Source organism: Vidua chalybeata, chromosome 12, assembly GCF_026979565.1.
Source record: "Vidua chalybeata isolate OUT-0048 chromosome 12, bVidCha1 merged haplotype, whole genome shotgun sequence".
Classification (NCBI taxonomy): domain Eukaryota; kingdom Metazoa; phylum Chordata; class Aves; order Passeriformes; family Viduidae; genus Vidua; species Vidua chalybeata.
The window spans coordinates 9043306-9058012 of record NC_071541.1 but is presented as its reverse complement, the minus strand read 5'-3'; the positions used below and the strand labels follow the sequence as shown (position 1 = coordinate 9058012).

The window sequence follows — 14707 nt, the reverse complement described above, 5'->3', positions numbered from 1 at the left end:
GAGGCACCTGCAGGGTCTGTGCTGATTGAGCAGTCATCACTCAGGAGGGGCAACATTGGCCTCTGCTGCCTCTTGGCACAGACTGCTCCACAGTCTTACTGAGCTGCCCTCCTCTGTTTTTTTGCTTTTTTTTTTACCTGAGGGTTTTATATTTTTTCATGTCAGTACTTTTCACTTGAGTCCTTGGGCTCATAACGATTACCATCTCAACAATTACACTTCGGTCTGTTTTTATTCTTCTTATCTTGCAGGCCTTTAGTTCATGGACTCTCTCACAGCTCAGCAACAGTTTTCTCAATAAAGCTGAGCCAAGGTCAAGCAGTGTTGCATCACCAGATTAGTCCTTGGGCCAAAGACAGCTGAATGCTTGACTGAAGGTTGTTACGTGGCTATAGTTATTTGGAAATAAATGGCACTAGTAAGTGACTTTCAAGCTGAAGGATGGGAAGAAGTTGTTGTTGCTTTTGCTTAAGGTGTTCGTAGCTGGCGCTTCCAGATCCAAAAAAAACCTCTGCTGGTGCCTCTCAGAGAATTGTTAAATAGATATCAGACATTACAAGAATTAGTGACACTTTCCATCAACACTAATCCTTTCCTAGTTTATTTTTATTATGCTGTTGGTTTCTTACTCTCTTAGGTGCGAATAAGCAGTAGCGTATAAGATGTCTGGTAGGATTTTGTGCAGTCTCATGTGCCTTCCTTCCTGACCTAGTAACATTTCTGGTCATTCATTTTCTTATGTGCCTAGTGATGTTGTGGGATATAATACCATTTTTGGTATTTTTATAATACCATTTAACATTTTCTGTTCAGAGATGTTGGCTAGATATCAGCAGGTTTAGAGCATCTTGGGGTTATGATGTACACACACCCTGAAGCTGGAGTTGAGACAAACCCATAGTAGCAGGTGAGCAGTTGGATTGAGTGTATCTCAAAGGTCCTGCAACAATGCTGACACTGAGAAAATGGGTAGAGATGGATCTGAGTCACTCTGGAGACCTCATTGAGTAACACACATGCTTTGAAATGTCACTGTTAAAGATGATAAAACTACTTCTCACCCTGGCCAGAACAGCAATGTCAAAATATTGTGCAGAGGAAACCAAGTAAATCCTGCCCATATCTATCAGGAGCAAAATGCTTTAGTAAAAGACAATTATTGTGAAAATAGTATAGATAGAAATGCTTTAGTAAGATACAATTATTGTAAAAATAGTATAGATAGAATTGCCTTAGCAATAAACAATTATTGTGAAAATAGTATAGATAGAAGCAGCCGAGAATCAGGCAGCTGGAAAGCTCAGGAAGTTCCATCTCACACAGCAATAAAAGGACTATTTGTATAACAGCAAAAAACTGTTCTCAACATTTGTACTGGGATGTTGTCTAATAAAAAGTGTTTATTCTGTTGTTTTCCAGAGGATTGTATGATATTTTTGTAGCAAAAGACAACCAGTCTCGCTGTGTGGGCCGCTACGATAATCACGGCAGTTTTGGGGAGCTGGCGTTGATGTACAACACTCCTAGAGCTGCCACCATTGTTGCCACAACAGAAGGAGCCCTTTGGGGACTGGTAAGGAAAGGAGGTTGCTCTCATATGCATAATATTTAAAGCAGTACCTCACCGTGTCCAGAACTTCTCTTGATACAGCTCCTCTGCTCACAGGTGTTTTATCAGGATCTGCTATCTCATCTCCTGGCATGACAGATCCATTGTGCAAATCTGTCTGACTGTCTGGAACAACTTGTCTGTAAAAACTCTATCACTAGTTCTATCTGTCCCTTTAGTTTTGCTTTTACTGTAATTGTGGCTTTTGTTAGTTGGGAAGAAAAACCTCCTGGTTTTGTTTTCATCCTGCAGAGGACAGTGGAGGCATTAAAGCACTTTTTTTTTTTGGGAGGGGAAACAATATATAAATCATGTTGTTTATTTTCAACTCACCTTCCTACCATTTTGTCTCTTAAGGGAAAGGGAGTGTGTTAAATACCTTCTTGAGGATGTTAGTGATTTGAAGAGGTCAGAAAACTGCCCAAAGCTTTGTTTTCCTTCACAATAAACTGTTGTTCTGTTACCTTGGAAGAGGTTCTCAGGTCAGCATGACCTATGAGATGCTGAGCTAAATGATGGTGTTGCTGTGTCTCTAGCCCAGCAGTGCTGAATGTGAAGCTGTAGCCATTAGTTTCCTTTTTTAGTTCTTTTCCCTGCACTATTTGGATGGGGTTATTTTCCCAGTGCTCTCTTACTCATCTGTGAGGGTTGGCATAATGAGAGGATTGTGCGATCAGCAGAGCCTTTGAAGCCACAAGTGTTGTGTGCCCCGGGCTCCTCGGCAGCTCTCGCTGGGGGCTGCCCGTGTGCTGTGACCTTGATTGCAGGACTGATAAGCTGCTGCACATGGCTGTTCATGCAATCTCAGGCTCGCTGGAGATCTGGCTTCCCTTTTATTTGTGACGTGGAAGAAAAGAGTTTGGTAAATCAACCGGGGAGTAATGTCAGAATCTCATTTCTGGAGGAAGACAGAACAAAGCAGCTAGCTACAAACTGAGCTCATTCATAAAAGGAAGAAAATGAGAAGATGATTCTTTGTTCTGGTTTGCCTTCGAAAAGAACTGCACAAATTGGGTTAATTTTGGATTGTTTTACTGTGATTATATTCAATTAATTAGCAAGGTATAGATGAACAGGGACTTCTTGCTAATCATCTGTCCAGTAAATATTTTATTAACTAAGGCTGCATTTTCCTCTCAAACTTCAGTTATTTCTTCCAGTTACTCTGTTGCCATGTTTTATTGTACTGTTTTGTCCCTGATGTAATTTAAACATATTTTTATTAGTATGCAGAAGTCATTGCCTAAGCTCTTTGGTTATCTGCCATTCGGGAAGCGTGGATTACTCCTGCTGCATTGCAGGCTTAGGCAAACAGAAATCTGGCAGGCTCAGGCACAAAGCAGTTATCACAGTGGGTCCCTTCTGGAGGAGGGAAATGTCCTCAGCCTTTGCTGCTGAATGTGTCTGGGGGAAACCTCACGGTCACACATGCTACCTTCACAGTTTGGCTTTTTTTTGTTCAAATACTGCTGCTTCTCCTCTCTCACTGATATTCTCAAGCAGGTGAATTCTGATTTTTTTTTTAATGCATTTACAACCTCCCCCCCCCCGCCAGTTTCTATGTCTTTTTGCTGCTCCAAAAACAAACATTTGAAGACAGTTTTACCACTGAAGAATTCCTCTGAAAACAGAAAAATTTGTTACGCTTTATCATCTCTTCTTCTCCTTTGGATAACAGTAATACCATCCTACCTTTCATCTTCCTCATCCTTCAACTTTAATGTTCCATTGATACCACCTCTATTAGTCCTTATTACAAGTATTTGCAGCCTGCATCCCTTAAAGATGTCCACTTACTTGAAAATACCTTTTCATCTCAAAATGCTGCTGCTTAGGTACCACCTGACGGTTTTGGGAACCAGAGGAAGGGCTCTCAGGATGTTTCTGGTGGTGTTTTTTTTTTTTTGTTTGTTTGTTTGTTTTGTTTTGTTTTTGGTGGTGTGGGTTTTTTTTGGTTTTTTTTTGGTTTTTTTTTGGTTTTGTTTGTTTGTTTGTTAGTTTTTTGTGTTTTGTTGATTTTTTTTTTTGTTTTGTTTTTGGGGGGGTTTTGTTGGTTGGTTTGTTGTTTTTGGGTTTTTTTTTTTATGTGGTGGTGGTGTTGTTTTTGTGCCATTTTCCTGACCAAATTTCTGCTCCTGTCCTCTGACTGTTTTTGGTTTTTACCCTTGCGCACGGCAGGCTGCAGCTGTGGCTCTGCTGGCGGATGCCAGCGGGGCAGACGCTGAGAGCAGCGCCGGTGCCCGGTGCCCCTGCCCGGAGGTGCCGGCGCCGCCGGCCCGGGGCGCTCGGCGTGTGCCGGAGCCGCTGGCCCCGCAGCGCCGCCCTGTGGCCGCGGGGCGCAGCGCGGGCGGGGCCGGAGGGGATTCTGCGCCCTTTGGCTTCACCAGCGCGCCCAGCAGCTTTTCCTCGCACACGGCTGGCAGTTGGGAAGTGGCGCTTCTAGAAGCTGGCTCTTGGATCTGAGAAGGTGGAGTGAACAAGCCTGCTGCTGTTTGATACTCTGTTCCTGACCTAAGAGCAGTATACATCTTCAACTTTTGAAATCTGTGACTCAAGTAGAGAAGAATCCAATTCAGACTTAGTTCTGCAGTTGCCTTAAGAAGTGCTGGAAATGCCAATTTTCACTGGCTTCAGTAGAAAGAGCGAAACTTCTTCATTTGACGCAGAAGCATAAAAGATATATTAGCAAACAGGCAAACAAAACCCCAAAACTCAACACAGAAAAACTGTATAAGACAGAATAAAAATTGAATCCCTAAGTAGTTATGTGAGAAGGATCAGGTCTTACAGCTCCCTATTTTTTAATTTGTTATTGCCAGAAGTACTCTTAGCAGGAGCTGTTGCAGTCAGTGTTGTGGTGGATGTGGTATCACTTTAGCAGCTGCTTTCTCAGCCCCGGCGTTTGCTGTAAATACTTGTTCATGTTTGTCAGTTCTTTAAACAGGGAGCATTTCAGTGAAAAGGAGTAATATATTTCTCTGTGCTGTTTCTTGCAGGATCGAGTGACATTCAGAAGAATTATACTGAAAAACAACGCAAAGAAGAGGAAGACGTATGAATTATTTATTGAGTCTGTGCCCCTTCTTAAATCCTTGGAGGTAAAACCTCTCAGAGACATCTACATCAAATTCTTGCATTAGCAGCACTCCAGTCAGTGTTCCTGCTATATCAGAAATCCTACTATATCCTGCTATATATAAGCCTGTTTTGCTTAGAACAAAATACTAAGTGCTGCTTTGGTATCACATATGCTACACAAATTTGCATTGCTGAAATAGTTTTTGGGTTTTTTTTTTTTTTTTCCCAGATTCTTTATTCACAATAGCAATTTGGTGATTTCTATCTCAATCTGATTTTTTAAAAAGTTCTTTACACAAAAAAACCCCACAAAACAAAAAACTACCTATATGTATTTCAGGAAACAGGTATCAAAATGCAGTTTGGTAGTCAGGGCTGTGGTTGCCTGTGAGGGTGTGATATTGAAGTAAGGATACAGTCACTGAGATATTTGGCCTTTATCAGCCAGGAGTGGTTTTAAATTTGATACAAAGATGTGAGCTGTTGTAGTCTTGCTTTAAGCTTAACTTAATATTCAGGAGTTAAACTGCTAAAGGGAAGGAAGCACTGCAACATGGGAATGCAGTCACACTGTCCTGTTGGGGTGTGTGGTGCCTGAATTTAGGAACAGTGTGGAAACTGTCCCTTCCATTGATTATCCCTGTATTGTCAGAGGGCTTTTGGAACTGACCAACCTGCTTATGCAATAATCTGTTTTTGCCTTAAACCATAATTTAATTTTCCTGATCATAAAAAAAATACTTTCCAGCATTAATCTTTAGTATTTGAGCTCTTAATCCCTTTGGGAGAAGATTACAAAATTGCAAATATCATTAGGTGTGAACAACAGCCTCTACTATGTATTATTTTGGACATATGTTGTAGCTGTGGAAGGGATAAATTACAACACCTTCTCTCTCAGTGCCTAGCTTAAACTGGTTCCATCAATGTGACTTTTTCGAGCACAGAAATGACTCAAATATTTAAAGATACAGAAAAATAACTCATTAGCACTGGATGGCTTTTTGCATGACACATTGCTGTTGAATCATGCATGGACCAGAATTTGATTTCTCAAAGATAGGCAAGATGAAGGTGCACTTGGGGAATGAATGGATTGATTGCAACTGAATCATCTGCTGAATTTTAACTGTTAGGATTTTCTTCCTTTCTTGGTATGATTTTTTGTGCTGCTCCGAAGCAACGAAATTGTTTTGTGGGGTTCTAAATGGGTGGTGGGAAACACTGGAGAGAACTCATTTCTCCCTTCCTGTTTGTGAAGACTCAGGCATGTTTCCTGGCGTGCCAGGGGCTGCCTCCTGCCCGTGCTGCTGGGCATGGCACCCTACTGCAGGGCCTGCTCACAGCTCACAGCCCTTGTCCTGTCACCTTCCTCTTCACTCTAGGAATGAGTCCTTGGACACAACTCCTCCCACACACATGTTTAGGTATATAGTGGTTAAAATATTTTTAAAATGTTTTGCTGGTATTTCTCATTAGAGTTTGTTCTTAGGAGGTCTATAACATTTTTTCAGAGTGTTTTCTTCAAATTTCAACTGAATCTTAAAGAAAGTGATTTTTTTCTTCCCTCCCCTTTGCTCTAAACCAGCCAAATCAGGTATGTTTTGAGTGGTCAGACAAGCACAGGGATGGGACACTAGACAATTTTATTTCCCTGTTGATTATGGTAGTCTTAAGACCTGTCTTGCAGTACTATGACAATGTCATTTTGTGGCTTTATAAATTTACACAATTTATAAATTGTGTGTTTGTGTGTCTGTTCATTTCAGGAGGGGTCACAGAGATTCAGAAGAGTTCATAGAGATAAACTGTAATTGATCATTATTTTTAATTTTCCTCTTTATTCCAGGCATCAGAGCGAATGAAGATAGTGGATGTTATAGGAGAGAAGGTGTATCAAGATGGGGAACGTATAATTTCTCAGGTACTCGTAATCTAAACTTCTCTTTATCATTCTCCTTTCTGTGCTTCTTTTTTTTCTGTTTGGAATTGACTTGCAGAGTTCTATTACTTGGACCAACTTGGCATTTATTCTTTTAATATTTCTGATTTACTTAACCACTTCTTGAATGTCTGGGGAATAGACAGTATGTATTTTGCTGCAAATTTATTCTATTACTTTAGCCTCATGGTATTTCTTCTCTCATCTATGTTTTATAAGTAGTCTTTGCAAGGATTCAAGATGAGTGTGCTTTCAGAAGCTGAAATTAAATGTCTATGCAGTTTTCCATGAAGTTCCCCATGTAGAGTTTTCCTAGGCCCTATGACCAGATTCAACAGGGAGCCACTAGCTCTAAGAAACTGTCACGGTTAATTGAAACCATTGTTTTTTCTTGTGCTTTCCTGAGGTATTTCAGTGGTCTGGTTTCAGTTGAGTCCTTTAGTGACTGGGGAGTGTTTTGTCTGCTGCAGTAGATCAAGGCCAGGGTGGTAGAACATGAAGCAGGATGAATTCAAGCTATAGCTGATTTTTTTTTTTTTTGGCTGTGAGAGAAATAATTTTTTGGAACACTTACAGACACTGGGATTTTACATCAAATTTAGCTGTGTAAAAGTGCTCTAGTTCAAGTAGAAGTTAATGCAAGAAAGGCTTACCTGAAAATGCAGGTTTTTGGTTACAATGTTGTTCGTATTGTATAGACAGAATATGACTCCTTGATAGTGTCTTGAAAAATTGATCTTAATTATCTTGAGTGTCAGATAACTGACTATAGGAAACAAATTTGCTGATAACTGTCAAATTACTTCACTCAATTTTTAAAGTTGAAACTCTTTTTGCTTAAGACCCTGAGAAAACTGAACTCTCAGCAAAATCAGAGCTTATAAATCAGTATCAAAACTGGGAATTCATACTGTCAGTGATCCAATTACACAGCTGGTTTTATTATTTTTTAATAACTGAATTAAGGGCAAGGATGTAATTATCCTTAAATGGAGGATTGATAGTTTGGATAGGTCTGGGTGATGGTAGTACAGTGCTAGAGACGATGAAATTCTGTGCTTGGAAAAGATATGATAACTCTTATATTAAAGCAGTTGCATCAATACCAGGAACCTCTCTTCCCTTGTGAGTAATTTAAAATTTTAATTACCTATCTGGAATTTGACCCTTCAGTTAAGGGCAGTAAGCTTTAAAGCACTTGAAAATTGTTAGTAGTGTTATAAAATTGTTAGTAGTGTTATGAGGGTGTCTCCCACTCAGTTTGTTTCCATTCTTTTTAAAAATAAAATGCTCTTTCAGCAGTTACTCTTTCAGAAGTTAGCATAGACCATTATTTCATGCTGTGATGGCTGGCAATGGTGAATGAAAAGTTTGCACTGGATGGCTTACAACCATCCCCAGGCAGCTTAGCTAAAGACCTAATTTCTTCTGTAACTCCGTGTTTAAACCTTGCATCATCTTCTCCCAGCCCATGTTTCATATTCAAGTTACAACCATTTCTCTCCATCCTTCCCATCACATTCATCTCCTTGACCACTTAATGTCAGATTTCTCTCTCTCCTCACTTTGTTTCAGGTTTTTCTGGTGAGCTACTCCCATTCCCTTATCAGTTCTTTTTCCAACCTTGGTCTCCCTGAAGCTTTTAGTCCTTTGCTTTTGGTTTGTAGCAGGAGGCACGTTGCAGATCTCCACTCTGACTTCCAGCCCTATGCCAGGCCTACAGGGGCAAATGTAGAGAAGAGAGGTCCTTTTTGTCACAGATAAATTAAAATTATGAAGTGCTGGTGAAGCTGTCCAGAGCAGATGTTAACTGGGATCACTTGAAGATTTTAAACATGATGAGGTTGAGGGAGATGTGAAAAATGTTCTAGAACCTCTCACAGAACGACAGAATAGTTGAGGTTGGAAGGGACCCCTGGAAGTCACCTTGTCCAACCCCTCTGCTCAAGCAGGAGAGTTTAATGTCACCTTCTTCCTGCTGAAAGAAAGAGTCACTAAATCCCTGTTTTATTAAAATTTGCTTCTGAAAATTCTAGGTTCTGCTTAGGTTCACTAACTACTGCCTACTTTCATTGGGATCAGAAGATTTTCATTTAAGTGATTTTGTTATATATCGTCTATCTCCTTTGTGTTTTCTTTTCCTCCTGCCCCTTACAGAATGATGTGCACTAATACTTTCTTCCTTGTGGGCTCTTCTGGTGTTATTACCCAGCCAGCCACCTTTTAATGTTAAGAATCTGAGTGTTTGTCAATTCTAGCAGATTTCTGCAGAAGGCCTAGTTTGAAGTGAATGCTTTAATACCATTTATACATACTTTGACAGTCAAGTAAAAAAGAATTTATTTCAGCTTTTCTTCTTCACAGGGTGACAAAGCAGACTGTTTTTACATTGTAGAATCTGGAGAAGTAAAAATCTTGATTAAAAGCAAGGTGAGTTCAAACTGAGTGATTAAGCTTTGTATTAATCAATTCCTGATTTGACTGATTAATACAGATGTGAAAAAGCCCACCCTGAGTTATTTTAATATATTCTTTTATGAGGTTGATCATTGTTATTCATGTGATATAGGTTGTAGACTCCCATACCTGTTCTGCAGCAGCCAGAAGTCATTTTACTGAAGTGCCAAGGTCTTTTGCTTCTGTCTGCTACTCTGCAAACTAACCTGATATATGAGAGACTGAGAGAGCCTGAAGCTCAACCCATCCCATTCCTTCCCACACTGGTACACTTTCCCTGGCCTTAAGGGTGGAGATAAAACTTTTCTTCCATGACTGTAGAAGACTGCACATTATAAAATGTGGGGTCTGTTATCTTTAGTGACATACTAGATGTTGGCATTTGCATGGGTCTCTGTACAGTCTGAGCAGCCAAGGGAACAGCATGTGGTGCATGATAAAGCCTGTGTTAGGCCACATAACAGCAGTTCCCAAAGCAGTAGCAGTAGATACCTGTTTGTCTCAAGACTTGTGGGCTGGCACACATTTTTCTTACCAAACTTCCAATTGAACATGGTGTTGAGGTGTTCTGCCATGACTTGGGAGTTGCTAGTTTGAAGGCCTGAAACCAAGGAGCTGTTGCACACGTGTAAAGTATCTGGGATTATTAAGTGTAGGACAAGGACAGAGCTGTGTGCAAATAATGAAACTGCACTGTTTGACAGACTATGACGAGTAAAGAAGCTAATCAAGAAGTGGAGATTGCCCGGTGTCACAGAGGGCAGTATTTTGGAGAGCTTGCACTTGTTACCAACAAACCCAGAGCAGCCTCTGCCTATGCTGTTGGGGAAGTCAAATGTTTAGGTAAGCAGATGGTCTGTGTTTCTAGTCATCCTTTTCTGTTCTTTGCTTGTCTCATGGACCGTGCTTGAGTGAGCAGCCATTCAAAACCCAGCAACCTTTTGGTAATTGGCAGTCAGATTCCAGAAGCTGGGAGCAAGGGCTGGAGTGGAGCTCCAAGTGTAAGCTGGAGAAGCACTGCTGCTTCCTCATGGCTGATTTTGTGTTTTCTGTGTGTGTGGCCTCTACTTGTTTGTCACACATAGCCTTCAGGTCATCTTTTAATACCGCTATGACGTGTATTTGGCTTCTGTGTTTATCCTTGAGATCAGCTTTGTATTTCAGTAATCTTATTTCTCCAAATAACAGTAGAGAAAGAAATCAGAAACATGATTTCTGTTTCTGTGGTTTCTTTTGAAGCCTCAGCCCTAAGTGGGTTGAACTGAAGGTCTGTGTTCTGAGTTCAAAAGCCAGATTGGTATTTGGTGTCCTTTTTGACAAACAGTCTTGTTTTCACCTCTGTTCCATTACAGTCATGGATGTGCAAGCATTTGAGAGGTTGCTTGGACCCTGCATGGACATTATGAAGAGGAATATAACACATTACGAGGAGCAACTGGTGGCAATGTTTGGCTCTAGCATGGACCTGATGGATCCAGGGAATTAGGCACAGGGTACCTCAATGCCTTCTTAGTTCAAGACACAGAAAAGCCTCCTATCAGCAACACAACTCACAAGGACAACGGACACTACGGAACAGTTACTGCTGCTGTTTTCTTGGGCATTTTAGAAACCATAAACAAGTCTCAGCACAGATGGATTGCTCACTCCTCCCTGCCTCCACTTTGCTGCTGATACTTCATTATTAGACCTAGATTAAAGATGATTCTAACCCTATGTTCACTTACTTGGTTCAGAATGGCGTCTGTCCAGCAGTTCAAGTGCCTGATACGAAACCCAAAGTGTGCAAGACACAGAAGCCTCCTTCCTTCTGGGTGTTACTGTTGGGGTAAATTGTCCCTTCAGATTCTGTAGTGGGAGGTTGCCTGTTCTGCAGAGGCAACCTTTGGAATACAAGCCTTTTATGGGCTGATTACCTTCATCTGATGCTTTCCTTACACAATGTCAAATTTGCTTTTAATTGTAGCATCTGGGTTTGAGGTTAAAGTATCAATGGAGCCAGTGAATAAGATGGCACTGAAGTTTTGGTCCACCTGCTGAAAGCAGCAGGTAATAAATATAGAGAACTCTTTAAACCAAGTAAACTGAGCTGGGGACATGGGAGAGTCTGCTTAGCAACCAGATGCAGAAAACGTATTTTTGGTGTTTTCTGAGCAGCAAAGAAAATTGGTTTACTCTATGCTGTCCAACAAAGTGCAGTGGTTCAGATCAAATGGCCTGAATGTGTCATAATTGTTATCTCCCCACATTTGCTCCTTGTTTCTGACACTGAGTACATTTTGTGGTGGTGAGATAACAATATATGACCTTCTCTTGCTTACAGAGATTCTTTATACTGCTACATTTCCCAGGGAGCAGTTGTTGACTGGGTCAGTTTTAAAGCTTTTTAAGGAGGTGAATGTTTTGTAATTTAAATGAAGACCACTTCTGTACTTGTTTACAGGAGCTTCCCCTAGTCCTAACATTTCACAGTATTTTAACTTCATTAGACACTTGAATGCTTCCAAATACCACATTGATTTGCTAAAGTTTTCAAAAGTTGGCAACATTTGACTTTGTAAAGCAAATGTCTTCTGCTAACTATGCAGTTGGTGTGTTTGAGGAGTCTTTTTGGTTTAGGTGATAACTAAGCTAATGATGTTTATCTAAAATACCTGTTAAATTTGCAGCATTTATTAGGTAGATTCTGTTTCTATAGCTTTAAGGACCTTAATTGGCATATGGCTGAGATTTTATCAGGGTATTATCTAAATAAGAACCAGACCATGAGAAGGACATTTTTATGGTGTTCAAACAGACTATATATATTAAGACATTGAATTTGGAGATAATAAATCTAGTGACCCTTTGAGTTTGCATTCTTCTACAGCTCATGCAAAACATATCGGTGTTTTATGGGGTTATAAAATTTTAATAGTGAATACTAGTGTAACAGAACTTGCTCTTTTTATTCATGGCCATGTAAGCAAGAATGGAAGGATGCTAATCTTGAATTCCTGCTTTCAGTTATCACAGTGGACATTTCTCTAAGGCATGAGATGCTTAGCAGCAACTCTAAGTTGATTTCTGGACAGTTTTTTTTCCCCATAGTGGATGAGCTCCTCCCATTTCCTGCAATATGAGTAAGATGGAAAGTTGATAAATTTGAATGACTGTTGTCCAGTTACTGTAATTGCAGTCATATTTTTATATAATGCAAATGATTTGTAATGGACACCACTGAACTTGGTGTTTCCATATTATTAAAGTTCTGGTTGTGATGTCTAGTGGCTGTTCTAACTGCATGTATTTTAGAACAGTGAATTTCACTTGCTTTCCTGGGCTGTTTCTTTGTCATAAATTACAGCCAAAGAAGCAGCAGGTACTTTTCACTCATGCTTCCAAAGTTTAACACCAAAGACAAAAACAATTGTTTTCATCACAGAATTTACAAAACCAAACAAAACCCAAACCAAACCAACAAAAAAAAAAAAAAAAAGAAGAAAAAAAATTGAAAAAAACTCATCAGCTCCTTGCAGTGATAGCAGATATAACTTTAAGATACTTGGGGCTCCATGACAAAGAGTTTCTGAAACGAGCTCATGACTGTTCTGTGAACCAAACAGGAATTGGTCTCTGAACCAGCCTGAATTTCTGTGCTGTCTAAAGTGTCATGTGAGCTAAAGAGAAATTTGCTGTGAATAATCACCAGCTGGCCTTTGTTGCTCACAGGCAGAATATCCTCTCCTTTATCCAGAGGAGCCTGGCAGGTTGGGCTGCCTTACAGATGGATTCTAGTTCTTAATGCCTTTGGACTGTAACCTCAGCACAGGCAAATACAGGCAAATTAAAATTTTGGTTCCAAATCTTAACCGAAACCCAGGCAAGGCTGATGTCAGATTCTTGAGATATTTCTGCCTCAAAGGCAGAATTTGATGGCTTCTAAAAGTCAAAGGAAAAGACGAGAATATAAAATCAAAATATTGTGATCCCATGTGAACAAGAACAAGCTTTTGAAGTTCTACCTTTCTCTGGGCTCCCTGGAGCAATGGCATACTGGGCAGTGCCATCCTGCATCCAGGGTCTGTGCAGCATCATTCTGTGGTGTGGAGAGGCAGCTGGCTTTGAGCTGAAAGAGAATGAGCTGCTAAGAAGGCTCATCCATTTAAGAACTATCATGTGCAATGTGCCTGATTAGTTTGGTTGAGTTTAACCAACCTGTTTGTACAGTTTTGGAGCATGAAGGTAGTGGAAAGAAAGTTTCTTCAGTAAGATACTCAATATTGCCAGGAATCTGGTTACAGCACCAGCAGTGAGCAAAAGTGGGCGATGTGCAAGTGCTGATACTGAGTCCAGGGAGCAAGTACAGCCCCTGTTAGTGACCATCTGCCCCATCCCTGTATCTCAGCTCGTTCCTTTGCACGCTGTTCCCTGCAGGTGTTGCAATGAGAGTAAGCCCAGGTGTTTTGTTACCGCTCAGTGTTCAGTAAATCTGCCACCGAGTCTCTGGAATTGGCACTGAAGTGAGATCTAGTTTTTAGTAAAACAACTCAGCAGCAAAGTGGGCACAGAGGATCATGTTTTCGAGGCTTAGAGGAAGACATCTCCTGTTTGTGATTCCCTGCTTGTGATTGTTGTGAAGTCAGTGAGAGGAGCTTTCAGTGGTTAAATATCCTGGCACTTGGTATTTCTGTCTAATGTCGCAGCACAGGTTTGACAATGTAAAAGAACAAAAAACTGTGGAAGTGCTCCTTTCTTAGAAACAAAAGTGCAAAACTTAAAAACTTTGACAACAAAGTGCAATTTTGCACAGAGGGCAAAAAAAACCCTGAAACCCCTTTGAATGTCACTTCCATTCTTTCTTTCTTTTGCTGAAAGCAGACTCTTGTTCTTGACTTGTATTTGTAAACTAGTCTTGCCAAGATACACGTTGGGTTTTTTCACTTCAGATAATTTTTGTTGTTATAGTCGTTGCTGATCATTTTAACTTTTTTCAAACCATAAATTTTATTTCAAGAGGCCTTCCCTGTGGATTTCCTCCTGGTGCTCTGCAGCACTACACTGCTTTTCAAGAGGCAAGAGAAAGTCACCTCACAGGAGCCACTCAACGCAGCTTAGCTGGCTGGAGCTAATAATGCGCTACTAATTTTCCTCTGTGGGGCAGGAGGGGAATTAAATCCTGCATAAAGTTGCTACCTCAAGGCTCCAAGTGCTTTTAAAGGTCTTTCACTTGGGAGAATTTAATAAGACAGTTCTTAAAATTGGTCTGTTCTTTTGAGTTAAATGGTTTTTTTTTTTAACTGATTCATTGAGGGACCCTTATTTTAATCATTTTACTACTTGATTCTCAAAGGATGAACAGCTGAGAAGTTTGGTTCTTGCACTGTAGTGTTGAACATGAAAGGAAAATATCTGCCATATAAACATATGGTTTTAACAAGTTAAACCACTCTGGGGTTCAGCTTCACTTTTGGTTAATAAAAAACTGACCTGTTGTGTCCAGCCTTCCTGTACAGTCCTGTGTGTGCTTGTTATTGACTTGCTGCAGCTGACAGCCCCCAGCCTTACAGCAGCTCCCTGGATACACTTGGAATGCCTGAGTGAGTTCCTCTTGCCAGAGCCTCACGGAGAGCAGCACCTGC

The 14707-nt window shown here is 40.5% G+C and overlaps 1 protein-coding gene across 1 annotated transcript in view; it reads left to right on the top strand.

Moving 5' to 3' along the window:
- PRKAR2A (protein kinase cAMP-dependent type II regulatory subunit alpha) overlaps positions 1-12352 on the top strand; it is a 57511-nt gene extending 45159 nt beyond the window's left edge. Inside the window, exons 6-11 of the mRNA XM_053953632.1 lie at positions 1420-1573; positions 4606-4707; positions 6537-6611; positions 8994-9059; positions 9791-9929; positions 10439-12352. Of these exons, the coding sequence (XP_053809607.1) occupies positions 1420-1573; positions 4606-4707; positions 6537-6611; positions 8994-9059; positions 9791-9929; positions 10439-10572 (670 nt within the window). The 3' untranslated portion in view covers positions 10573-12352. The remainder of the gene's footprint in view (positions 1-1419; positions 1574-4605; positions 4708-6536; positions 6612-8993; positions 9060-9790; positions 9930-10438) is intronic.
- Positions 12353-14707: the final 2355 nt, after the last annotated feature.